This window comes from Sorex araneus, chromosome 3 (genome assembly GCF_027595985.1).
Source record: "Sorex araneus isolate mSorAra2 chromosome 3, mSorAra2.pri, whole genome shotgun sequence".
Lineage (NCBI taxonomy): Eukaryota > Metazoa > Chordata > Mammalia > Eulipotyphla > Soricidae > Sorex > Sorex araneus.
This window is the reverse complement of record NC_073304.1, coordinates 198,446,139-198,471,718: the sequence shown is the minus strand read 5'-3', so window position 1 is coordinate 198,471,718 and position 25,580 is coordinate 198,446,139. Positions and strand designations below refer to the sequence as shown.

The window sequence follows — 25,580 nt, the reverse complement described above, 5'->3', positions numbered from 1 at the left end:
CCCAAATGTTGAATTCTTTTCAAAGTGAATTGTCAGCTTTTATTGGAAAAAAAGGACAAGGCCGCTGGCCACCCATCTTTCCATTCCCTTCCTTGTTGCTACCATGAACGGTGCGGGGGGAGAGGGGGCATGGTGCATGTGGAGGTCACACAGCAGACTGTGGCACTCACAAACCTCGAAGATGCACACTCTGGCAGTGCTCACACATATACACCCAGGCTGCAGTGCTTGCTAGAGGGTGCTGCAGTACTCACAGGGATCTCCAGGGGGCGCTGCAGTGCTCACATGCTTGCCAGGAAGTTATGTGGTACTCACAGATGCTCCCTGGGGCTGTGGTTTCTAACCAAGGTGCTTGCATCTGTTAGTTGTGATGCTCGCTGGAGGGACATGGGGTCACACCCCAGTTCTTTTTTTTTTTAACAAATATTTAATTTTGTTATAATTTATTGATTTTTTAATTAGTGAGTCACAGTGAGGGTACAGTTACAGATTCACACATTTTTGTGCTTATTTCACCCTCATGCAATGTTCGAGAGCCCATCCCTCCACCAGTGTCCATTCTCCACCACTTATGAACCCAGTATCCCTCCCACCCCCCCTATCCCATCCCCCCCACCCCACTCCGCCTCTGTGACAGAGCATTCCAATTTGTTCTCTCTCTCTCCTTTTGGGTGTCGTGGTTTGCAATAGGGGTATTGAGTGGCCATCATGTTCAGTCTCTAGTCTACTTTCAGCGTGCATCTCCCTCCCCTCTCGGGATTTCCAATCACATTTTACTTAGTGTTCCCTTCTCTATCTGACACCCCAGTTCTGACTGCAGTTGCACACAGCTCTGGCTGTGGCACGGCCTGAGGCTGCTTGTGGCACTTGTGGGATTCCAGAGCGCAGAGCTGCCAGGCATGAACCTTGGAGCTGTTGGATCAAGCTGGGCACCTATGTGGCGCCAGGGACTGACTCTCAGCCGTCTACTGGCAAGGCATTGTTTCCTTCCTGCCCCCTCCCACACCAGCCCCTGATTTCCAGACACTGGCCGATCTCCCATTTATTTTATCTTATTTTATTTTATTAGTGAATTACCATGAGATGCAGTTACAGACTTTCAAGCTTTCGTGCTTGCATTTCAGTTATACAGTGGTCAAGTGCCCATCCCTCCACCAGTGCCCATTTTCCACCACCAATGATCTCAGCATCCCTCCCACCACCCTACCCCGCCTCTGTGGCAGGGCATTCTTTTTTGCTCTCTCTCTCTCCTTTTGGGTGTTGTGGTTTGCAGTAGAGGTATCAAGTGGCCATCATGTTTGGTCTACAGTCTACTTTCAGCCCGCCTCTCCCATCCCGAATCGGCCCTCCTAGCACCCTTTACTTGGTGGTCCCTTCTCTATCTGAGCTGCCTTTTCCCCCCACGTGCAAGGCTGGCATCTAAGTTGTGGAGTAATCCTCCTGTTTAAACAACTTTTTTTAAAAAAAATTTATTAGTGAATCACCGCGAGATACAGTTACAAACTTATGAACTTTCGTGTTTGCATTTCAGTCATACAGTGATCGTTTACCCATCCCTCTACCAGTGTCCATTCACCTCCACCAATGATCCCAGTATCCCTCCCACCACTCCCACCCCACCCTGCCTCTGCAGCAGTGCATTCCCTTTTGTTCTCTCTCTCCTTTGGAGTGTTGTGGTTTGCAGTAGAGGTATTAAGTGACCATCATGTTTAAACAACTTTCGATCCCCCATGTTGCAGTATCCTGGGAACCAAAAGGGGAGCCTCATTGAGAAATGCTGTTCTAGCCCCTGGTTTGTCCCCAGTTCTCAGGCAGAAGGTTTTGATGTATCTTTCTTTTGAATTCCAGGGCCCCAGAAATCTCAGGTCACCCCCAATTTCCCACCGCAGTCTTGACTTGATTACGGGATAAGCAAAGGCATGGCACGTGGGGAGTTTCTTCCCCTCTGTCTCTTTCCAGATGAGCTTGGTTCCATGGTGGCAGAGGCTGAGAGGGCAGGGCCCATCAACCCCTCCCTTTCTCTAGCTGTGCATCCCATCAACCAGCTAACTTCCTCATCTCTGGTGTGCAGAGAAGCGCCCGTGACCTCCAGGATGCTCGTAACTAGTGGTGAGACCCACCGGTGGTGTGATTCTCATGCACTGGCCAGCTCCAGTATAGGCTGGGCCTGCATGCACCTAAGCCCCACCCTCTGGCCCAGCCTGCCCTGCAGGAAGTTGGGAAAGTATCGGCACCATGTTCAGGCCACCGACCTGGTGACGAGTGAGCTGCTCAGTCCCGACCCTTCGGGACCCCAATCCTACCACTCTTCCCGTGATATCCCCACTCGGCAGCCTCTCTCTCCCACAGCTGCAGTCTCCTATACTGGCAAATAGGGTTGGACTTGTACCTGCCTCCTCACCGGGGGAGCTGGAACAGTCCCCAGGAAAGAGGGAAATGGCAATGCCAGGCAGGGCCCTACACCAGAGCAGGCTCAGGGATCCGTGTGGCCATAAAGACCACAGTGGATATTGGTACCTTCCCTGGGATGGCTGATCCATAGGTCATCAGCCATGCCAAATGCACCTTGCAAATTGTCCGCGGTCATGGAGCCTATTTTAATCTCAGAATCTCTCCCCTCGATCACTCCTATAGGCTTCGCACCTTTCATTCTTGCAAACGAACCCAACTGAGCGCCCTCCTAGCCCCACATCTGTGATGGGACTGAGAGCCCTGGCCGGGAGAGCCAAGAAATGCAAGTCAGAAGCTGCTGCAGGCTCAGCCTGACAGTCTGGCCTTAAATAAATAGTATTTTCTGGCTGGGGGCGATAAGGCACAAATGGGAAGCGTGTGTTACACTTACCTGTCATTATGCCCCGAAACGGAGAAGGAGAGCTGCATCTTGTCCCAAGTTGGGAGTAAAATTGCACCGTGTGTAGAGAGCTCTCGGGCCTTTGATGTCGAACAGAGAGGAAAATAATCCTCTTAGAGAAGCCGGGCGGGATGGGAGGGCTCACGGTGTGCAGGCAGGGAGGCTAGGGAGATCTGGGGAGATGCACACCTTAGCGTCGTGTCTCCTGCCCACGTGAAGGTAAACTGTCTCTGGTCCTGCAAGGGCCATCTCCCCTGATGCCTTCACAGAGAAGTAAGAACAACTGCTTAGATGCAACGAGTGAAAGGGGGAGAAAGCTGGTGCAGAGAAAGGATGGGAAGGGGAGGTGGATGTGATGTCAGCACGAGCCCCCACCAAACCAGGTACAGCCAGCCCTGAAGGGTGCCTCCCAGGGGTGGGTAAGGTAAGAGGACAGAGGTGGGTAGAGGACGTATGGGCGGCAGCACCTTGGAGCCCATCCATCTGTTCATTCATTCATTCATCCTTCAACAACACAAGACACTCCTACCTGCCCACCCCAGGAGTCTATGGTACAGGGGCAGTCACCCACAAATAACCAAGTGAACGAACACCCAGTTACATACCAGGATGAGTGTTACAAAGGAAATTAGGCTGGAGGGATGTAATCAAGAAGCCCTCATTTAAATGGAGGCTGGCTATCTCGTTTTCCCAGCACCATTTATTGAAGAAACTCATCACGTCACGTCATGTTGTAAGTTAGTTGGCCACAGATCCGAAAGGTTAGCTTTGGGTTCTCAATTCTAACCCCTTGACCTTCAAAGGGGACAAGCCTTTGAAACAACCTTTGATTATAGAAAGAAAAATAGAGGGGGAGAAGAAGAGGTAGTTTGGAGATAACAGAGAGATGAGGGTTAGAGGTCATGGAGTCACCTGGGGTGTAGAGGTGAAATGGCTGTCTATGTCTAAACTAGATCCAGCTCTGCTGGAAGCAGGGGACCCAAACAATAAATTTCAAAACATGTCTGCTCAGGTGACAGGTTGGCACTAGCGGAGGGATGTGGACGCTGGTGGTGAGAATGGAGTTAGAACACTGTCTCCGTGAGACTCTTGTCAGCAGATATGGAAATCACAGTGCCTAAATGAAAAATCAAGAATAAAATATAGCTCAACAAAGTGTGGGGGCTGGGCAGGAGGCAGTCGAGGCTTCTGGGCAGTTGAAAGTAGGCAAAGGCTGGTCTCAAGCTGGAGGGCTGAGGGTGGGGGGAGTCAAGGCCCAAGAAAGGGCCCATGGAGGGAGCCTGGAGTGAAGAGCTCGGCCATGTGTAGGCTGGACGCATGAGAGAGATGGAGAAGGGGAGGCTGGGCCCAGCCCCCGGGGAGAAGGTGAGGGACTTCCCCTCAGAGTCCTCGGAAGCCCCGGAACAGGCTGGGCAGCATGCTTTCCCTCTCCATAAAGCACACGGCCGTCTCAGACACAATGACGACCACCCCTCAGCTCCTCACCCCTCCCCTCGGATCAGGGATCAGCATCACTCCTGGCCATTCCTGACCTCTTCCCAGCGCCACATAGGGTTGGGAAGACAGAACTGTCATGATGGGTACCTGTGGCTGCCCCATCTTCCCCAGGAGGTGACGGCAGGCTGGCAAGGACAGACGAGGATGGGGGTCTTCACTTGCCCACCCCCTCTCCTTTCTGGACAGATCTCAGTGCATGAAGCTTACAGAGGTGCGGCCTCAGTGAGTGACCCACTGAAGGCCGCCACCCTTACCTCTTCTCTCCTCACACTGAGGGGAGCCCCCCAGTCCCAGGGGACACTTGGTTGCGGCACCACCTCGGCAAGTCCTTCCTCTCTCGCAGGGGGACATGTCCTTACCCGTCAGTTCTCACACCTTGTGCTCCGCCTCAGAGCTGCAGGGGCCAGGCTTGGGGAGAGCCCTCGGAGGAGACCCCACAGGCACCCCAGTATTCTGATGCTCCAGTCCCGGAAGGGATGGAGAGGTCGGTATTGGCAATAATCTGGCATTAAACTGCAAGACATAAACTTCTGACCAGTCTCTTCATATGTGTCGGTGAATTGATGTTCTTGCCGGTTTGGGGGGCAGATGGCCTTTAGTGGGTCTAACAAAGAGAAGCCCGGCCAGAGACTCCTGAGGTCACTGCAGAGGCCCTCTACCCCTGGAGGAACGCGTGCGATGTGTCAGGTGCTCTTATCTGTCCCCTCCATGCTCCCCTGGAGCCCAGGGACAATCTCATACCCAAGTCCACTGGCTCTGTGCAGTAGAGATGGTGGAGCTCAGAGCCCCGCGACACCATGTTCCAGCAGCCACGGGGGCAGAAGCATCGGGCTCTGCTCGCCTGACATGACACGGCTGGTCGGGGTGGCAGGGCTGCTCTCTGGAGGGAAGAAAAAAGTGTGGACCACCATATTTTACTGGACAGTCCCGGAAGGCAGGCAGCCGGGCCTGTACTTCCGGTGATTCCCCAACCCCTGAACTCAGCAGGTGCATAATTATTGATTGTCTGCCGGAAAGAGCGAAGCAGAAAGGGACTCAGAGACATCTCCATGATAAAGACCCATGGCAGCACCCTCTGAATGAGAGAGTCTGACAGAATCAGACACAGGGCGTTAACCCTGGCTTCTCTCCTTCACAGCTGTGTGACCATAAGCAAATCACTTAGTCTCTCTGTACCTTGGTTTCCTCCTCTGCATCCTGGGAGCACCCAGGCCCTCCCTGGTCACACTATAATGCAGATGGCATGAGTGAGCGTCCAGCATGGTGCAGGGCACGGAGCAGGGGCCTGGACTCTTGCCTTCTAGACAGCCACCAAGATCTGTGTGAGAAAGGTCGCCTCCTCACTCACCCCCTCCCACTCCATCTCACCCACCGTGCACCAGGTTCCCCTTCCCCCGCCCCTCCCCGGCATCCTCCCTGAGGAGCCGCTGGCTCCAGGGAACACATTTCAGGGCGGTGGCCTCAGTCCAAGCATCAGAGGTCAGTTACTCCCGTCCCATTGGCCCTTCCAGCCAACTGTGTCAGGTATGATTTGGCTTCAGCTCGGGATTCCAAAGCCGTTATGTAGTCAGATGTTTTTAGCTTTAGTCGCCGGCTTTTCAAGTTCTCTGGCGCGTGAATTACCTCCATCAACCCCTTCAATTACCTTCCGAGGAAGCCAAGCCCAGACTCAAACTTCCAATTTAGAGATGGAAAAGTTGAGACCTGGAAGGTCTACCTGGCTCACCCAGAATTGCACAGCTACTTAAGTGGCCATTTTGAACTTGAACAAGATCCCAGCATTCCTGGCCCAGGGTTTTTTCCACCCTGAAGCTCCGCGTCTTTGAAGTTGCCTCCACATGAGACCAAAGTGGGCAGAGTGCCACCCAGGGGGTCAGACAATAGGATGGGGACTCCAGCATGAAAAAGCAAAATTGCATCCAGGAGGAATGCAGGTCCAACTCTTCAGTGCTGCGCGAGAGGTGCTGTGGAGAAGTGGGGTGGAGATAGTTGGGTCCGGGGGTCTCCCTACTTGATCCAGAAGCTCAGGAAGGCTTCCTGTAGGAGGAGGAAGTGCATCAATCCAGTTGTGAAGAATGCGGACAGGAATTGAGGTTGTCCAGGCAGAGTGCAAAAGTGTCTGGAATCATGGAAGGAGGGCAGAGCAGTTAATAAAAGCCACCAGTGTGTGACCCACCAGTGAAGGCGCTGAAAAGTTGTTTGGCCATGCTTTAATCACTCCTTCCACACTCATTCATCTATTCATTCTTGCACTCTGGGTCTGGAGCACTCCTTCCTCTGTCCCGGGCACTGTGCTGGCCTGAGGGACAGATCCCTCTGTCCGTGTGCAGATGTGGTCCTTGAGACCTGGGGCTTCCTGTGGACTCGAACAGGAAGTGAGAAGCTGGAGTCAGCCTGGGGTATTGAGGAATGTAGGGGGCTGGGGCAGGCCTCCCATCTGCAAGGGTGGGAGCCCTGTGGGACTGGCAAGATGGGGGCCTGTGTTTCGGAAGCGGGGGTGCTGCAGGCTGGTGGAGGGGGTGGCCTGGGGACGCCTGCTGGGAAGCAGCAGCAGCCACCACCAGCCCCCCCCACCTCCATAAGCAAGGGCTAGTCTAAGTTACTGCACAGCAGGCGAGAAAACATCAGAAGCTGATGCGATGTGGAGGCAGTGCCGAGAGGCCTGGCGGCTTCGTGGGGCTTGGAAGAGGGGAGGGGAGCGGACAGTCACTCTGTGGCCTGGCTTCTCCTCAGCCAGCAGTGAAGCTGAAGAGAAAGCTGCTCCCACTGGGGCACGCTGAGCTTCGGGCATCATCAGTGGGGGACCCCCGAGGCCTGGCTTATCAGGCAGAAGGATAGGTGCCTCTGGAATCTGGAGGTACCAACCAGGACCAGAAGTGCACAAATAAGGGGTCCCACCCGGGAATGGGTGGAGCCACCTAGGGGAGAGAGATGAGGGAAATAAGCCCACAGCCCTGGCACCCAGCCCCCAAGGGGCTCAGGACCCGCCCCTCACTGCTAGAAGCCCACTTGGCAAACATCAGGCTGCCGACCGCGCACAGGTTCATCGGCGTCCAAGGTGGGCAGGTGGTTTCGGTGAACTGCTGGTCTGCCGTTGGGTGTCTGTGGTCTCCCCTGGAGTCTAAAGTCACCACGTGCCTCTCTCTTCTCTCCTTCAGGTGTTTACAAAATACGGGAAGTGTTACATGTTTAACTCAGGCGAGGATGGCAGACCCCTGCTGACCACAGTCAAGGGGGGCACAGGCAACGGGTTGGAGATCATGCTGGACATTCAGCAAGATGAGTACCTGCCCATCTGGGGAGAGACAGGTGAGCAGGGCAGTGGGCGGGGCATGGGGCTGGGTGGGCGGGGTCTGCTCAGGATGGGCGGGGCTTAGAAGTGTCCGTGCTGGGGTTGGTGACCTGTCCGGACAGAGATGCTGTTTCTCTACACAGGAGGTGGGCAGCTGATGGGATCATCGAGGATGACAGGCAGAAATTGGGTGGCAGGGCTGGGGAGGAGACATGGAGGAAGGCTTGAATGAACAAGGATGGTTGGACCTCCTTCAGGTGGCTGGATTTGGGGAGATGAAGAAAGAACCCAGCATCCCTTTTTCCTCTTACCTTCCTCAAGGGCCCAGCCAAACAAGGAACCCAGAACAGGAAAGCAGACTCCCCTACCTGACTGGGGGAAGCTTGAGGGCCTCTGGCCTATGCAAAAACAAAGGTGTGGGGGCAGGGGTCTGGTACTATGCCTGGGAGCATGGGCCCCACAGCTCATTGCATTGCATTGCATTCATTCATTCATTCATTAGTCCATTCTGCAAGCTGTTCACTAGCCGGGTGTACCCTCTCAGGCTTGGAACCAAAGCAGGGACATTAGGGTGATCCAGACCACGTGCCTGATGGGAGCCTCCAGGAGGACACGGAGAATCCAGCCCCATGGGGCAGGACTGTGCATGCCTGAGAAGGCACATAGCCTCCACCCGGGAGAGGGCAGGCTTGGGGAACGCATTGGGGTGCAAAGGACCTTCGAGTGGAGTCTGGGGGGGTGGGGGGTGTCCTGGAGAGCATGGGCAGGTCCTCCCAGGAAGGTGAGATAGATGGAAAAGGCAGTGTGGTGCTGGAAGCTGAGAAGAACAGTGCCACCCTAAGCCTGGGAGGGGTGGTAGCCTCAGGACTCTCACGGGGCACGGACAGGAAGTGGAGCCCAAGCGTGGGAATGTGGATGCAGAAGAGACTGGGTGTTCAGAGAGGAGCCTGGGGAGGGAGACGAGAGGAGGAGTGGGAGGAGAGGTGATTCCAGCAGGAGGGAGGCCCCAGGGTCTACAGCCTCTGATGGTCAGGGCAGGAAAGAGTCTCTGCCATCACCTCTTCCAGCCAACCTTCTGGTTGCCAACCGGAAGTTGGAGGCTGTGAGGTATCAGGAGCCAGACAGTGAACCCAAGGCCAGGCCTAACCTGTACTGGCCTCTGGTCCCTCGGTCAGTCTCATGGGCCAGAGTGCTGCCAAGTCAGGACCGGGCACAGCCACCCGGAAGGGCCTGCCGTATGCCTACCTCCATACAGGGCGTTGTCAGGGATGCAGATGGCCCAGGGCAAACACTCAGCCTTTGAGGAGCTTCTCGTCTCATTGGGAAATCAGACTGGCACACAGAATCCACTAGAGAATGGCCCAGAACATGCGCTACCCCAGGATAGAGGCATAAATGAGTACTTTTTACGGGTGCTGTTTTCTCTGAGGCTGGAGGGTTGGGGAAGCAGACTGCATGGAAAAAAGCTTAAAGTAGGGAGGAAGAAGCTGGAGAGGTAGTACAGTGGGTAAGGCCCTTTCCTTGCATGTAGCAGACCTGTGGACCTGGGCTCAATCCCCAGCACCACGTATGGTCCCCTGGGCTGCACCTGAAGTTCTCCCTGAGCACAGAGCCAGAAGGAAGCCCGTGAGCACTGCTGGGTGTGGCTCCAAAAAACTGAAGGCGGGGGGGCGGAAAAGGTAACTTTCGCTGAGAGCTGAAACTGCTTCAAACCAGAATACCTTTGGTCACATAATCCCTGTGCAGGGCACCGTGGAGATACACCCATTTCAAGGAGGCAGTTTGGGCTTCTCTGGATCCAGACAGTCACTGTCACTGTCATCCCGTTGTTCATCGAGTTGCTCGAGCGGGCACCAGTAACATCTCCATTGTGAGATTTCTTGTTACTGTTTTTGGCATATCGAATACGCCATGGGTAGCTTGCCAGGCTCTGCCGTACGGGCGGGATACTCTCAGTAGCTTGCCGGGCTATCTGAGAGGGGCGGAGGAATCGAACCCAGGTCGGCTGCGTGCAAGGCAAATGCCCTACCCACTGTGCTATCGCTCCAGCCCACGGATCCAGACAGTACAGGCCAAAATGAGCCCTGCAGAATCTCAGGAGTTGGGGATCATACTTCCAGGAATCAAAAGGGCGGGGGGACGGAGAGCCTGGCGAGGCCAAAGAGAAGCAGGAACCCTCTCAGCGGCCACATTGCAAACCTCCAAGGCTGGACTCCCACGTGCCACATTCATATCCCACATTCATGCCCATAACCATGGGAACTTCCCTTTTCAGGAAGGAGCCTGCAAGAGAGAGAAGGGCCGGAGGAGCCGCCCTGGCCCAGAGAAGCGCAGATTTCATGGCCAGCATTTTCTGAACGAAATTAAATCGAAGGCAGGTGGGAGGTTGTTAAAAAAAAAAAAAAATGAAATTCTGCGTCGGTGCCTCTGAGTCAACTTCAAAGATGAAAGGCCCAGGCAGCGGGTTATCCAGGGTGCACGGGAGAGAAACCAGATTCAAACACGCTCAGACTTGAAAGGGACGATATCGCGCCACGATCCAAGGCAAGCTTCCACCGCCGCGTGGCGGGAAGGCGAGGCTGCAGCTTCAGAGCCTCTGAGGCGGAAGCGGGGAAGCCAGCGCCCTCACCTCCGATTCTCCTCGCTTCCCTTGCTGCTGCCCCTCTCTCTCTCTCCAGCGCTTTCATCCTGCTCCCAGGAGACAGGCTGCTTCCACACACTGATGTTTTTTCACACATGGCTCCCACTAGTTTCGTATCCGACACATCCTACCACCAGCGAGAGTCTGTTTAGAGTCTCCATCTAATCTCCTGGGTAGGGAATTAAAAAAAAAAAGTCAAAAGCCCACCTCACTCGGGTGGCTGCCCCCAGGCCTCCTAGGGACCGGGTGAGTTCGACATAAAAGGCCTGGGCCCCCTGAGAACATTGGAGGGGGAGCGGAGTGTGGGCAACCAGAACAGGGCGTCCGTCTGAGGGAGTCCCGTGAAGGGTCAGGTAGAGAGAAGTGGGGTTGGGGTTAGGGCCGGGGTGTGTTCCTTAGGGGGGAAGGGGAACGGGTGTGCAGGAATTGCTCCAATCCTCTGGACTTCCAAGTGAATGGGCTGGGAAGAGAGAAAGACCGTGAGTAGGACCCTTCCCTTCTGCCCCGCCTCTGGGGCTCATTCAGTCCTATGCCAAACACATGTTGTCCTCGACATGAATTGCCTTGTTGTCCCCCAGTATTCAAAAGGAAGCGGCCACTAGGTCTTTGAGTCTAGAAATTATTTTGAGAGTCCGAGCTCTAATAGGAGCCAGTAGCAGGCCCCTTCAGATCTCCCCAGCCACGTCCACTCCCTCCTGCTGCCTCCTGTTCATTGGCTCTAGCTACGTGGCTTCCCTACTTCTCCTCGAACAACCCAAACACCCCTGCTCAAGCATCTGCCTTCACCCTTCACCCTCCTCTGCCTGGTGTGGCTGCCGCGCTTGTGTCCAGTCTTTGCTGGGGGCGGTCACAGCTGCTCCAGGAGGCCCGCCCTGCCTGCAGTGCCTGAAATGACCTCCCCACCCTTCCCCTGGTCCCTTGTTATCCACCCTGTGGGTCCCTTGCTCCACATGTGTCACCTTCAGTCTACTCTATAACTTTTTTTAAAAAATAGAATCACTGTGATAGATACATGGTTACACAGTTGTTCATGATTGGGTTTCAGTCATACAGTGTTTCAACACCCATCCCTTCACCAGTGCACATTTCCCACCACCAAAGTCCCCAGTTTCTCTACTGCCACTACCCACCACCAGCCTGCCTCTACGGCAGACTTTCTCTCTCTCTCTCTCTCTTCTCTCTCTCTCTCTCTCTCTCACCCTCTCTCTCTCACTCTCGCTCTCACTCTCACTCTCTCTCACTCTTGATCTCACTCTCTCACTCTCACTCTCTCTCACTCTTGATCTCACTCTCTCTCTCTCACTCTCTCTCCCCCTCCCTCTCTCCCCCTTCTCTCTCCCTCCCTCTTTCTCCCTCCCATCCTCTCCCTCCCTCCCTCCCTCTTTCTTTCTCCTTTCCTCCTTTTGGGCATTATGACTTGCAATACAGGTACTGAAAGGCTATCATGTATATTCCTTTGCCTCCTCTCAGCACTCAGTTTCTGTCCAGAGTGATCGTTCCCAACTATCATTGTCACGGTGGTCCCTTCTCTCTCCCCACTTGTGGCAAGCTTCCAACCATGGACCTTGCTTGGTCCTCCTGGCCCTTGTTTTTCTGTCCTTGTCTACTCTGTGACTGACCGTCTATCGCCTGCCTTGGACAAAAGCACCCCAAGAATTTTCAGGGGTGTTGGCTGGTCTGGTTCACTGATATAGGCCAGAGTAGTCTGAGTGTGTTGATTTATTTCTTGGGGAGTCAAGGAGTGGGGAGATGCTGTATGGTGCACGTGGGCAGGCCAGGGTGGGTGAAAAACAAACATGGCTGGGTAGCTGCTATGTGCCGGGAACAGTCTGTGCTGTGAATCCTCCGAGTGGCCCAGGCAGCTGGATACTGCAAAGGACTGGGTCTGAGAGGTTGAATAAGCTTCCTAACACCGTTAGGCAGTGACACCAAGCTTTAAAACCCTCCGACACGCCTTCTGCTGCTTTCCTGTAATGTTCAAAATGTGATTGTAAAAGACTGCCATGAAAATAGCTCAGGAAAATAAGATCCAGGTGACATCAATGGAGAGAGCGGCATGTAATGATAGGTCTGTTGCAATTTTCCTTTTTCAGCTTTTTTTTAAGCAGCAGCAGAATCCTTTTACTGAACAAAAGATGTAGCAGAACACCCCCACCCCCCAACATATAAAACAGATAAAGGTGCAGTGGCTCTGGTTCCATTGGAGATGGAGATCTCCACATTTCTTTTCTCTTTATTCCCAATACCAAGTCCGGGGCTTCCTATGGACAAGCCTGGGTCAGTGCTGAGGAGCCATTGGGTGCCAGGGAGCCCAGTGGGATACCACTAGATGGGAGGCTGCTGTTCTGGGGAGCAAACAAAGCTGGCTTTATAACTGCAAACCTCCCCAGAACAACTCTAAACCTGTCTCTCTGTCTACTCTTGGGATGCTCAAAGAAGCTCAAGGCCCTTCTGCTGACCTGCAGAACCTCCAAAGGTTGACAACCTGCACACCAGTTCAAGAGGATAGACTCAGCCTGCACGTCCGTGCTCCCCAACCCCAGCTCTCTCTTTATGGCAAAGGGGTGTGTGCGAGTCTGTCTGTCTGTCTGTCTGTCTGTCTGTCTGTCTGTCTGTCTGTCTGGAGCACAGGATAGAGGATGGGAAAAAAGACAATAGTAGGTATTAGCAAAGTTCGGAAAATGGAAGAGATGGACGAGAGGAAACTGACTTGGCAGAGCAGACAAGACAGAAAGATAAGGGTCCACAGCAGGAAACCAAGTATTGCCAGCCAGTCTTCATCATAGAGCCCCCCCGGGCGGGGGGTGTGATTTAGAAATTGGCATGTAGTGATTCAGAGATGAGAGGAGGAACTGAACTTGGATGGCTAATTAACAGCCTATCAAAGGGGCTACTGGACCCTCCCAGGCAGCCCCCACCCCGACCCCGTGGCCCCTGAGCACCAGACAAATCCCTTTCCCCAACCCAGCAGCAAGTAAGACTGAAGCAGCTCACCTCTTAAGAGACTCGGTGCAGGGAGAACAGGCCACAGGTGGGAACGAGGTGCTCCAGAGAGCAGAGACATAAGGGGAAATTCTGCTTCCTGTGTAGTTTCCCAAAAAAACCATCAGCTCCATCTACACCCAAACAGAAGTTTGGGGAAGTCCCTTCTTGGAGACATTCTGGGTCAAGAGGAAAGAGCCATGGAGAACGACAAGCACCGTGGCCTCATTGGAACCCCTCCCCCTCTGTCTGTTAGCCTAAAGTATACAGGAAGAGCTGTGCCGCCTGCGAGCGAGTACTCTCAGCTCTGAGTCAACAGCCCAAGTGCCTGGCTTCTGAGGGAAGCCATGAGCAAGAAAGAAACCAGCTCCAGACAGAAAAGGGACTTTGAGGAAGTCGAGATAAACTTTAAGGACACAGTACAGAGCCAGATCAGAGCCCGAGTTGGAATCTCAGCTGTGTGACCCTAGGCAAGTGATCTAACATCTCTGAGCTTCATTTTCAGGACCTCTAAAATGAGAGAAATCGTATTATCCATCCTATAAGATTGAAATGAATTAGAGAAGTGCCTGAATAATATTAGGCACTCTAAAAGCGTCTGATAAATTAAAAAATTCAGGGAGCAGATGGAAACATCACACCACTTTAATTAAAATTCTTAAGAGGTAAGAAATGATGTCGCATTCATAAACACAAGCATAGGGTGCTATTTAAAAAGGAACATTCATGGAAGGGAAGGAAACTCCTAGACATTAAAAACAAACATGATTGCAAACATTTTGTAAATCCAGAGAGTATATGGGAATGAGGAAATCTCTTGAAAAGTAAAACAAAAGAGAAAAAGACAAGTAGGAGAGGAAAACCTATGAAGCTGAAGAAGTGAAGCCAGGAAGTCCAAGTGAAGCCAGGAAGTACTAGTAGAATTCTAGTAACAACACCAAGAGGATGGTGAAGATGACATTGGGCGGGGGTGGGGGTGGGGTGGCAGGCATTACCAGAGAAGCAGTCTGAGAAAAAGTCTACTGAGGCATGTGGTTTTCTGTATGGAGATGCTGCATCCTGCCTGCCCTGAGCAGCAAATATACCACCTGAGACACAGTCATGGGAAGTGCAAGCTGACAGATGAAGAGAAAGTTGTTATGGTTTCGAGAAAGAAGACAAGCCCCTTGCCAAGGATCTGGAATCAGGGTGGCCTGGGACGCCTCATTGCAATGGAAGCTGTTGAAGCCAGAAGACACAGTGCAAGGCATTCAGATGGGCAGTGGGGCAGGGCGGTCTCCCTCCCTCTCTCTCTCTCTCTCTCTCTCTCTCTCTCTCTCTCTCTCTGTGTGTCTGTGTCTCTGTCTCTGTCTCTCTGTCTCTGTCTGTCTCTCTGTCTCTGTCTGTCTCTCTGTATCTCTATCTCTCTTTCTCTCTCTCCACCCCACCTCCCGTCTCTCTCAGACCATAGTTTAGGTAACATTGTCACATGTTGATGTAATGTTGATGTTTACAAGATTGGTGCACAAAGTCACTGAACCCCACCACCACAAAAGCCCCCAAGATCCTCCATCACTATCTCTATGCCTCCTCTAGTCCATCTCTTCCTTCACTCACACACTCATCCCCAAGAGAAGTCTCTCCCCAACAATGACACGTGAAGAATGAAGGTAGAATCCAGATTCAAATGCATTCTCTATCCCCGGGAGAACATAGATTTTACACCCTGGAAATTTTGATCCTCCCAAACTGTATTCTCAACCAGCCACTACATTATACCTTAGATCCTCTGACCTGGTTCATCTTCTAACTGAAAGCCTCTGCCCTGTTACCAACCTCTTCTTACTTCTTCTGCCTTGATCCCTGGCAGCCACTTCTCTCATCTCTCCTTCTGTGAGTTTGACTTCTTTGCCATTTCTGTGATAGCAAAGCAAACCAGAAACAACAAAATAATATTAAATAAAAGGAAAGACAGAATAGCTTTACAAGCAAGATCAAAAACATATACTTAGGGCCAGGAAACTGACTCAAGAGGCTGGAGCACATGCTTTATATTCGGGAGGTTCAAGTTCTCTCCTGACAGTGCATGGTCCTCCTGGGCACCACAGGAACACACCTCAACTGTCATGCTGAGAGTAGCCCCCAAGCACCACTGGGTGAGGTCCAAAATCGAAACAAAAAGTAAATAAGGCCATGTGCTATGTGGTTGGGCAATATTTAGATTGTCATAACTACATAAAAACTGGATGCTGATTTAACCAAAATGCCAAAAGAGTCTAGATTGGAAGATGGAAGGAAAACAGCTATGGTGGGCCGTCCTCATCTCCCATGGCAGGAGTGGAGTCAAGTCTAGTATTTTTCAGAACCCCAGGTCACCATCAAGCAGGTGGTGTCTTTGGGAAAATGAAAGTAAATACCTGGGTTGGGGGGAAGACAAGAGCTAAGAGTAGGAGCTCTGAGAGTGGGGCTCACGATCTGGGGGGAGGTGGAACAGGAAAATGCTGTTTTTTACGATAAGCCTGGCGGTACCATTTGGCTTTTTAAATTATGTACATATATTGCTTTGATAAAAAATGTATATTAAATTAAGAATAATCATAAATTTTCCGTGTAGCTGGAAGGCCCGAGCAGTTATCCAGGGAAGCTCATCTCTTATCCCCCATTATAAATGGGACAAGGCAAGAGTGATGGATGAGGTTGCGATGGTTTCTCCAACATCTTTGCTCCCACAAAAACCTATTGTTGAGGTGCCTTCAGGACCACCCTCTCCCCCTACTCCCACCACAACACACACACACACACACACACACACACACACACACACACACACACACACACACACACCTGCCCGGGAGAGCAGCCATTTCAGGCCTGAATTCAGAGACCTGGAGCCCAGAAACGCACAGAAGGGCAGAATGCAGCTAGAATACTAAACCCACTGTGAGAGGGGGGCTTTGTGTGAGATGGGGGATCTCCCCAGGGGCCAGGGAAGCTGGAGAATGATGTCCTCAACCAGAAGCATCACTGAAGGCAGGTGCAGACACATCCTGACTGCGATCATTCTGAGACCTGCCTAGTCCACATGCTATGTGGAAAGGACCTTTGCTCTGCTTATAACTCCCAGCCAGTCAGCCAAGGGCCAAGAGGAACCTCTAGGAAACAAATAACACCGGCCTCCTGCAGAGCACATCTGATCAGCACATGGAAACTGAGCACCTGCAGGGTGTCAGGCGCTGAGAGATGCAGAGCAGAGATCCCAGGCCTGGTTTTGAGAATTCAAGAGCTAGGGGAGCCCTCGAAAACTTCTTGGTGCAGTCGATGGAAATGCATGAGGACGTCCGTCCAACAGCAGTTCATGGCGAGTGACTAAGGAATGTAGTAGGCATTTGCGGTTTGGTCAGGGGGTGGTAAGCGAACAATTAAATGTCCTCAAATGCTAAGACAAAGGATATAAGAGGAGCACAAGGAGGGGCTTTGTCATTTCCAGAAGGGAGGAGAAGGGAATCTCAGGGAGGTTTCTAGAAGCTTGGTCTCAGGCCTGCTGCTTAGTTTGCTGGAGTGTGTAAGGAGCTAAAGGGGATACAGGGCCATGAAAGATGGGCCCCCAAGCAGAAGGAGGGAGATCAGGTCTTTTGGGGTAGCTGGATCTGAAGTTGAGACATGAGGCCAAATGGGTAGACTGAGCCTCAATCACCACCGTCTGTGTAAGCTCCATAAGAGCATGTGGGTCCAGGATCTGGAGTGAGTACCACAGGTAGCCATTTCCCCTGCACATGGCTGACCTGGGTTCGATTCTCAGCATCCCAATGGTCCCCCAAACACCGCCAGGAGTAGTTCCTGAGTGCAGAGTCAGGAGTAACCCCTGTGCATTGCCAGGTGTGACCAAAAAGGAAAAAAAAAAAGAGTATATGGGTCCTGCTACCCAAAGGACCCGAAGATGCATCATCATCGTGTCCCTGGGGCTTGTTCGCCTCACACAGGCTCAGCCCTGGCCTGGAATCTGCATTGTGAACAGGATTTTCTGCCCCCTCTTCCCCAGTCTAAGGTGAGACGCTCTGAGCCAGCAATCCCCTCACCCTTCCCAAGCATGAGAGGGCCAAACACCTCTGAGAGCTCTCAAGATTTTATATTCATTGATCGAGAGAACAGTCAATACCAAAAAGTTGCTACGTATTCAATAATGCCTTGAGTGATTTTGGATTCCATAATCACATCTATCTGCATGTTCTGTTCAGCAAGCCGGTTGTACCTAACTTCCGCCACCAGTGTGGGTAAACAGAATCTTTATAAATAGAATCTTAATCACCCACCAACTTCCCCTGTAATTTCAGATCCATGGCACTGCTCGGTGGCTTTTCAAGTGTGGGGCCTCCTGCGCATCAGTCGCCCACCCAGACTCATCAGCCTTCTTAGCAAGTAATTTATAATCTCTGAGCCTGAATGCACCAGGGAAACTCATTATTTAAAGAATCCTTGGAATATATCTTTTGGTAATGAGCTCAGACCCAACTCCGCGGTGCCTTCACTGAAGTATGTTTTGTAAATATTCACTTTAACATGAATGTGCTGTGTGTAGTCGCTCTTCTCTGTTGCACAAACAAGACCTCACAGGAACCGTGTCCTTTCCTTCGAGGGCACGGGACTGGATGGGATAGAAGCTTCACCTCCAGTCTGTCCTCTGATCCTCGTACCCTCCTGTGATGCCCACCCAGGTCCATGCTGCTCATTTCACATCTTAACCCAATGCACAGACCTAGAAAACAAGTATCTGAGATGCCAAGTGACTTGGCCCACGATCTCATGGCTGCACTTGCCTCCTTATCTTCTGATTTGATTCTTGTTCCTTTCCCCTGAGAGCTAATATTCCTTAGAAATTGAAACAGTGGCCCAGGGAGATATTGTCCAAGCGGTAGAACACACCCCTAGCATGAGAATTGCTCCAGAGTTTGCTCCCTGGCACCAACGTGACTCCCCCACCCCAAGTAGTATTTCCCAAGTATGGCCCTGGAGGTCCCTGAGCATCACCCCCCGGATCCAGCACTGAATCATCAAGCCCACCAGGCTAAGCATCTCCAGGAATGGACCATCGCCTCCCCCACCCCACCCCAAGTACAGCTGGAATTGGCCCCAATAAAGATATTTTTTAAAAGAGATGCAATTTGACAGAAGGGTAGCAGGCTCTGCCGCTGTGTATGGACAGGGCTTGGAAATGCTGGTTGTGCCCGTGGGTCTTATTTGTAGTTTTCCCAGCCCAGGCAATAGAGCCGGAGCGTGAGGGCTTGTGACAGAGGCTCTTCGTTCTCAGACTCAGCTGCTTCTCTCAAAACAGTCCTTTGAGCTATTCCCTGACAACAACCATCCCCTCCTTTCTGGGAGCCGCACTATTTTTGGCTACATTGAATGGCAGGCAGATTGGAATGTAAGAAAAGAGAGGTAGTGATTCTTCCATGGCCACCGATAAAAGGCATTTATTTTACTTATCATTTTCTATGAGTACAAAGTCTGAAAAAGCCACAAATTAAGAGGCTTGCCAATGCCATTGTTAGGTATTTTCAGAATCTTTTTGGTATCAGCATACCTTGGTTTCTCTACTGTTGTTTGGGGGTGTTTTATTTGCGGGGATGCCGAGCGAATCTCCTTCAACCTCCAAGATTCTCAGATCTTCACTTGTCTTGTTTGTTTTGACCAGATTTCTTTCTTATTTCTAATGCTTTTTTGTAGTATGCAAAGTCAAGTAACTTACCTTGGGAGGATCTTTTTGTTTTGTAGGGGTTAATCAGAAATTGCAGAAGCTAATAGTCGTCCTGCATCACTACTCAGTGTTTAGTTAGCACAACTAGTTCTTCTTAAAGGTCACTCCTGATGTTCTGTAGCCCTCCCACTATCACGCCAGAAACTGTGGCAGGGCTAGCTTTGAATGTACACCGTGTACACGATAGTGTAAAAGAAAAATGATTAGCACACTTGACTTGATTTGAGGATTTAAGTGTCATCACACTGGCCTAGGGTTTTGCAACTTAATTATTAAGAATACCAAGGAGCTATTGCTCAAGATTACTTTTACCCGACTCTTGTGCGTGCTTGTACTGGAAATATGTTTCATTATTTTTATATTGTTTCTCCTTAGACAACTAGAAAAAGAAAAAAAAGAAGAAGATAAATTGCTAGTGTCCTATGAGATGCTTTTGCCAGGGGAAGCTGGGGTTCCTAGCCTGCTCCCAAGTTTGGGGGGGCACTTGATAACCTCTCCTGGCTCTTGGAGTGAGTGAGAATACAGCTCCATTCTGCTGCCACCATTAGGCATAATCACAGCCCATCCAGCATGGGGCCCCAGAGCCAATTTTTTTTCCCTCCAGCTCTCCTAGCCTCAAAATGTCACCTGTGAGCAATCAGGCGTGAGCTTGCCCTCTCCAGCAGGAGCCCAATTTTCTCACCTCCTCGGCCTGCTGTTGCTCGGCTACTCGCTGGGAAGGGGGCCGATCTGTTGAGGGGGGGCGGGGTGCAGTCGCGCATCACCCGATTTCAGTGAGGCAGCATTTCATGGATTCTTTGTGCTGTCTTTAGAAAAATCAGCCTCTGCTGACTTGATGTGGGTACTGAGCCATGCCTATTTTTTAAAAGCTCTACTTGGTGGAGAGAAGAAACAGAAAGGTCTTTTTTATTTTTTTTTTCCTTCAGAAAATTGAAATGAGATGTAACAAGCTTGGGAGACTCGTGTGTGAGCTCCAGCTCCAAGAATTTTAGAGCTGAAAGTAACCTAAGTGATCAGCCCTGCTTGAGAGCAGGAAAGAGGGAAGCGGGGCTTGAGAGAGGGGCCGGAGCTTGCCCTGGAGGGCACAGCTATGAGGCCCGGGCTTTGCTTCACACTTCCCTGCTGCTCTTCCATTGCATCTCCTTGGAGTTGGAACTCCCCGGATTTGGAACCGGGAGTTCTCTGTGGAACTGAGAGCGTTAGAGTCCAAGAGGGTGGCCCGACTTGACCACCCCAACCACAGCTAGCAGGACCAGGGGACTTGGGTCCCTGTCATTGTCACTGGCAGGCCCAGTAGCTCTCCCATGAAGTCAGAGATGAGAGAACACAGGCTGAAACTATGACTGAAACTGGATTCTCTGTCCATCCTTGCCCAGACCCGTGCCTTACTGCCTCGTCATCTGGGACCGCTGCCTCTTCTAGGTGACGAAGGACAGTCATGCAAGATACAAGCCCAGCTGAGGCCCTTCGTGGGCCCTCCTTCGTGTCCCTGCCCAGCTCCCCTGAGCGCTGCCCTCTGTCCTCTCCACGGCTGCCCACCCTCTGTGACTCTCCAGCCATAGCCAATGGATTATAGTCCAGCTTGGCCACAAATTCACTGTGAGAGCCAGACAATTCTCTCCTCAGCACCTCGGGACACATCTATTAAACAGCAGGGTGGCGGCGGGTGGGGGGGGGTGGCGTTTAGGGGGCATGTGCAGAAATCTCTGCATCTCAGAAATAAGATGGGCAGTTTTGTTCATTTCCAAGTACTTATTGGTGTGCCAGGAAAAAAGCAGTGAAACATAAAACAATAATCTCAAGAAAGAGAGAAGAGGAGAGAGAGAGACAGAGAGAGGCAGAGAGAAAGAAAGAAAGAAAGAAAGAAAGAAAGAAAGAAAGAAAGAAAGAAAGAAAGAAAGAAAGAAAGAAAGAAAGAAAGGAAGGAAGGAAGGAAGGAAGGAAGGAAGGAAGGAAGGAAGAAAGAAAGAAAGAAAGAAAGAAAGAAAGAAAGAAAGAAAGAAAGAAAGAAAGAAAGAAAGAAAGAAAGAAAGGAGAGAGGGAGGGAGGGAGGGAGGGAGGGAGGGGAAAGAAAGAAAGAAAGAAAGAAAGAAAGAAAGAAAGAAAGAAAGAAAGAAAGAAAGAAAGAAAGAAAGAAAGAAAGAAAGAAAGAAAGAAAGAAAGAAAGAAAGAAAGAAAAGAGAGAAAGAGAGAGAAAGAGAAAGACAAACTGCCTTAAGGGGAGGTTGGGTTTTATTGGAGAAAGAATGTGAGGAGCACAAGTGGAAGTGGTGGGGCCCAGTACTGGGACACTGACACTAAGGGAGGAAGGGTCCCTGGAGTCCTGCGATGACCAAAGGAGCTAGAGGGAGGTCCAGGATGCAAGGGAAGAGGAAGTGCCTGTATGAGGGGAGGGATGAACATGAGGACAGAGGAACGAAGAAGCAGAGGATCAGGCTGGATTTTACACCAAGTCTGCAGCAAGGCACATCAATAAGTTCATATGCGGTGATTCCCCTAAGGATCCAGTAGCCCTATGAACACAGAGCCATTAATATGTTCAACCCATTCTGAAGATTTTGCAGAAAAATGAGGGCACCAATATCCTCAAGGCCTAGCATTGAAATGCCAGCACAGTTGGCCAAGTATCACTCAGGGTGGTACTATAGGGCCCCCTGGAAACCACTTGGGAGCCCCCACCCAACCAATAAAAAAAGACAAACGCCCAAAGCTGAGCTCTCCAGCCTACAGATGCCCTCTGCAGTTCACCCATCAGAACTTAAGCAGGGACTCCATGGCCCCAAACTAGTAATCCGACAAACAGCAGGGGATCTGTAGGGAAGGCTCGGGGAAAGCAGTGCAGGATGGGGCAGTGTCCTGGGACCAACACAAAAAGAGCCATTCCCACCCCAAGGGGAAGAGGGACAGAGGTCAGAGTGGGAGTTCCATGCAACGGGGTTTTGAGAAGCTTCTCCCAGCTCCCAGCTCAGAAACATGGCCTCCTCGGGCCACTGGCTACAGAAGCCCAGCAGAGAGAACTGGGAGGCTGAATACTCCAGCCTGGCTCTCATCTCTCCTCTGCCTGCCCGCCCCCGCAGGACCCATAGAGCAGGGAGCCCACCCATCAGTACTGTGGGTGCAGGCGCAGCTCCCGGGGTGCAGTGGAGAGGTTTGCAGGGGCCGTGGGGGACAGACATATTCCCCCCACATGCAGCTCCCGTGCCCTGAGCCTGCGTCCCTCCTCTCGGGCTCTGTCTCCTCAGCACTGTCATGAAGTCAGTTTCCATCAAACCCAGATTGGTTGGGATCTGCACATCCCTGCCTTAGCCTAGAAAATTCCTCTGGCTTTTCAGGGACGCTCGCCTTCCTACTCCTCTCCACTGTTTATTTCCTCGGCGTGTTGCCTGTAATTTGCAAAGATTAAAGATTTAAGCTTCTTTTATTGCAAATGTACCTTCCCTGTCCCATTATGCATTCTGCCCCTCACTCCCCTCTCCTCAGTCAGAGCTCCCAAATCCTGTCTGCACGCACAGAAAACACTCCACAGGTTACCCTCGCCAGAGCGCCAGAGGGTGCCGGGAGAAGTGGGCTCCAGGGTCACACTGGCTACATACACTCCACGCCTCCTCTGGCTTCTGCTTTAGCTTTCAGGCTAAACACTCTGGGCTTCGCTCAGTTCCAGTTAGCAAAGTGCCTAACACCACACATGTATGTTACTCTCTCTGTCTGTCAGTCTGTGTCTGTCTGTCTGTCTGTCTCTCTCTCCCATAGTATATAACTAGATCACCATTCTATTGAGGTACACGCTCTCTGAAGCACATCAGCACTGGATTCTTGAGTGGCATTTGGTGGCACACAGCCTGCAAGGATGTGACCATTTTTCTCTCTGGCACTGATCTCCATCGCTGTGGCTTGACTTAATGCTCTGCCGTGCCTATATTGAAATTCATCATAATTTTTTTTTCTTTTTGGGTCACACCCAGCGATGCTCAGGGGTTACTCCTGGCTTTGAGCTCAGGAATTACTCCTGGCAGTTCTTGAGAGACCATATGGGATGCTAGGGATCGAACCTGGGTCGGCCGCGTGCAAGGCAAACACCCTATCCGCTGTACTATCGCTCCGGCCCCTCATCCTAATTTTTTTAAGAAAGGCTCCACCTTTTCCTTTGACTCTTGGATTTTTTGCACCCAAATGGAGTGGTTATTGAGGTGGTTGCTGTGGTGACGTGTTGCTGTGGTATGTAGGCAGCCCCCACCTGCCTCTGAGCTGAGGAAGACTTGGCCTAAGGCAGAACCCTGCATCCGGGTGGTCTGTTACACCGGGATTCCCAGTCTCCAGCCATATCTCAGGCAGATTCACAGCAGGTCTGAGAACAGGAGCCGTAGACACGGCAGCCAGTAATTTCACTCCTTGACTTTATTCAGCAAATAATTAAAAAATTGCTGGAGCCAGAGCAGCAGGACAGGAGGTCTGTCTCTTGGCTTTCACGCAACTGACTCAAGTTCCCACACACCCTCCAGTCTCGTGAGCCCTGCCAGGAACAGGCCCTGAGCATAGGCAGGTGTGACCCAAAGCGGAAAACAAGAGACACCAACAATGACTCAGCTCTAGTCTCTCCCAAGATCTGGGCACTTTAGGGATGTGACTAGGAAAGAACTATTCCTCTTCCCCAGTCCCATTCACAGTGCAGGAACTGTGAGAGTCCAGGGGTCTGCCCACAGGAAATGATCCATCCCCCAGTGAGGGTCAGAGGACCTCTGCTCTTGCTGGGGGAATGAGGGCAAGGCCCTGTCCCACGTTGGTCTAGACCACAGCACATCGGTGCCTGACCTTTATCATCTCTCATGGAACTCCTGGAAATGCAGATTTCTGGGCTCCTCACCATAGCAACCAAATTGGAATTTCTAGGATATACACAGCAATCATTCCCCATAGTTCCCTTCATGATTTCAAACTATGTTGTAGTTTGATAAACTCAGAGGTCCATGGTCTGTGCCTTTGGCTCCAGGAGTCTGTTTTGTCAATTCTTAAAGGGTGGGCCCTCAGTAGGGATACGGGCCAGGAGGATTGCTCCACAGTTTGAAAGCCAGCCTCACGTGCTGGAGAAAAAGGCAGCTGGGGTGGAGAAGGGACCACTAAGTCAATGATGGTTGGAGGAATCACTCGGGATGGGAGATGCACGCTGAAAGTAGACTAAGGACCAAACATGATGGCCTCTCCGGTATCGGTATTGCAACCCATAACACCCAAAAATAAAGAGAGAGTAAGAAGGAATGTACCTGTCAAAGAGGCAGGGGGTGGGATGGGTTAGCGAGAGGGATCACAAATCACACGAATCACGAAATCCCGTTAACCGTTGATTTCTCGAGCGGGCTTAGTAGCCTCTCATTCGTCCTTTCCCTGAGATCTTACATTCGTCCTTTCCCTGAGATCTTAGAAGTCTCTCTCGACTAGGCCCTCCCAACGATGTTGCACTGGAGGCTCTTTCAGGGTCAGGGGAATGAGATCCAGCTTATTACTGGATTTAGCATATGAATACACCATGGGAAGCTTGCAAGGCTGTCCCATGGGGGCAGGAAACTCTCAGAAGCTTCCCAGTTTCTCCTAGAGGGAGAAGTAGGCTACAAGATATCACGCGGCCGCTTTGCTTCTGGGAACTTGCTTTTAAGTCTCTAGATATTGGCTGTTGATGGGATTACACACACCTGGGTTCCTCTGCCGGTACCTTCATGAGTGAGGCCTGTCCAAACCTGTGGAGAGGGGCCTCGAGCGTGGCTGTAGCTAGGTTCCGGTGGTCTTCGGCTGCCAGGAGCTCTGCTCGGGGCGGGGAGGGAAGCTGGAGCCCATACCCTCCAAGGGGCCCCGGGGAAGACAGCCAGGCGTGCGGGCAAGAGGTGGGGTTAGCAAGAGGGATACTGGGAATATTAGTAGTAGAAAATGTGCACTGATGGAGGAATGGGTGCTCGATCATTGTATGACTGAAACATAATCATGAAAGTTTGTAACTATCTCACAGTGATTCGATTTTTTAAAAAAAGGTGGACCCTCATATTTGGGAGGTGGGGGTGCTATGTCCGGGAAAGGTAGAGTGGGGGCAAAGATGGATCAGAGAGAGAGAGAGAGGCTGTTTCACTGGCAAACTGGAAGCAAAATCCCCCAGAACAGGCCAGGGCAGTTCTCAGAAGGCAAAGAAACAGTGCTCTCTCCAGAGATGTGGGAGTAAGTGACGCTTTGGAGAAAGCTAAGCCAGGGAGGACCTGGGTCTCTGGGCATGAGCTGACAATGTGTGCAACTCTGAGTCTCAGAACCGGGGCCCCTAAGGGGCCATGGCATCCCAGTCACCCCTGAGGCCCCGAAGGAGCTGGGGCACACTTCCTGCCCACACTGCAACTATTTCAACAGAGGTTTGAGTTCAACTCAGCTCACTAAGCATTAAGCAAGCACATAAGGGCAGATGTGGGAGGTGATGGCACGTGAGCTCAGTGTGGGGAATCTATCACCATTTGGTCAACAATCCTCAGCAGAGCTGGGGGAGGGATTAATTAATTGGTTGCTCAATTGAGTCATTGAAAATTTCAGCTCCTTTGACACATGCACGGAGTTCCCC

The 25,580-nt window shown here is 51.6% G+C and overlaps 1 protein-coding gene across 1 annotated transcript in view; it reads left to right on the top strand.

The window, feature by feature from the left end:
• ASIC2 (acid sensing ion channel subunit 2) overlaps positions 1–25,580 on the top strand; it is a 274,000-nt gene that overhangs the window by 166,879 nt on the left and 81,541 nt on the right. Inside the window, exon 2 of the mRNA XM_055129921.1 lies at positions 7,507–7,657. Coding sequence (XP_054985896.1) covers positions 7,507–7,657 — 151 coding nt within the window. The remainder of the gene's footprint in view (positions 1–7,506; positions 7,658–25,580) is intronic.